This window comes from Poecilia reticulata, unplaced genomic scaffold (genome assembly GCF_000633615.1).
Source record: "Poecilia reticulata strain Guanapo unplaced genomic scaffold, Guppy_female_1.0+MT scaffold_243, whole genome shotgun sequence".
Taxonomy (NCBI): domain Eukaryota; kingdom Metazoa; phylum Chordata; class Actinopteri; order Cyprinodontiformes; family Poeciliidae; genus Poecilia; species Poecilia reticulata.
Window position 1 is genome coordinate 32,737 of NW_007615032.1, and position 1,565 is coordinate 34,301.

At 36.3% G+C, this 1,565-nt stretch overlaps 1 protein-coding gene across 1 annotated transcript in view; it reads left to right on the top strand.

Moving 5' to 3' along the window:
• ammecr1 (AMMECR nuclear protein 1) overlaps positions 1-1,565 on the top strand; it is an 11,964-nt gene that overhangs the window by 4,987 nt on the left and 5,412 nt on the right. Inside the window, exon 2 of the mRNA XM_008402634.2 lies at positions 540-650. Coding sequence (XP_008400856.1) covers positions 540-650 — 111 coding nt within the window. The remainder of the gene's footprint in view (positions 1-539; positions 651-1,565) is intronic.

The following is a 1,565-nucleotide window of genomic DNA, read 5'->3' on the forward strand; positions in this document are numbered from 1 at the left end:
TCTAACACCACTGACATGAAACTTTTTTCCTTTTTTACCGGTGTCGTGATGTTCTCCGCTCAGTCAGAAGCAGTATTTTGCTGCGTTAATGCAGCATCGCATTGGGCTCTTCATTGTCATTCATGGCTTTGTTTAGACATCAGACGGTGATTAATTAGCTATAAATGTAGATCCACTGCAGGGGCTTTAGTTGGGTTCTTCTCAATCAGAAGTTATCTCATCATAAAAGCTGGAAGAATCTCAGTTACAGCATGAACGAAGGGGGTGGGGGGGCGAAAATTGGAGTCAGACAAAGAGAGTTGGTTAACAGGCGGCCCAAAGCAATGAAGGAAAGACTTTGATGGAAAATGATCCATCATGATGAAAGACATTAGAGCTAGTTCCATCTCATGTGAGTAAAGATTCTGTCGTATTTAATAAAGAAAGCAGCAGGCGCTGACGTACTACTGGAGTGTGTGTTAACATCGTTTAGACTCGGTAAATTAAATGGATCACTCTGATTTTTTTTTTCTTTTTTTTTTTTCTTTTCTGTCTTTCAGCCCACTGTTTGTCACATGGAAAATAGGCAGAGACAAACGGTTGAGGGGTTGTATAGGTACATTTTCTGCCATGAATCTGCACTCAGGACTCAGGGAGTACACCCTTACCAGGTAAGCAAACACAGTCGAAATTTATTACTTATCTGTAAGATTGATTATAAATTGGGCTRTTTTTAATGYTTCATRTTGATATCTGTGGTTGTAGAAACCARCCTGTTGTAGTAATTCAGTTTGTCAGGGTTTTCCCTCAGTGTATTACAAGCCTGGCGGGCCACCAGGCTTTACTTGTGCCCCCATCAGGATAAGCATTGCCTATTTATTTAAGTTTTTAAAAAAATGTTTGCATATTTTAAGACTTTTATCGTTGGTGTTCAGGTGTTAATCTTTCAATAACATGATTATCAAGTGATATTTTAAATTTCCTGTCAACTTTAAACATTCTTTAACTCAAAGACGATGGATGGATGACTGCCCTAGCGCCCAAACACCAGGGTTAGCAAKCTTTCTGGGGGAAACCTTGAGTTTGTGCTTCAGCCTGTGTTTCTTTACGCTGGTAAAATATGTCGGTAACAAACAGACTTTCTTAGTGTAAATTTGTGTGGCGCCCTCTTCTGTACAATATGCAGTTTAAACGTATTCATTCATCTAGTGGTTTGCCAAAAATTTGACATGATCTGTTCAATAAAAACAATTTATCTTTTTTGATAAATGTCCACTTCAGAAATGTGTCTATTTTTTATTTTTTAAAGAAACTCCTCTTTGCTATTTTTGAGTTTTAAATAAAAGTGATATTAAACTTTTACCAAAAGAAGATGGCAATGTTTCCTTGTTAGGGATGTTTGCGGGGGAAAAAAAAAAAAAAAAAAGAATTTACAAAAAATATTTATGGTGGAAATAAAATAAAAAAAAAAAAAACTAAAGCTGAAATTTGTTATATCTACATTTAAAAACATTGATGAGTTTATCACTTTTAGTCAAAGTTATCAAGGGGCATTGTGTAAAGACCAAGAAGCCACTTGTGGCTCC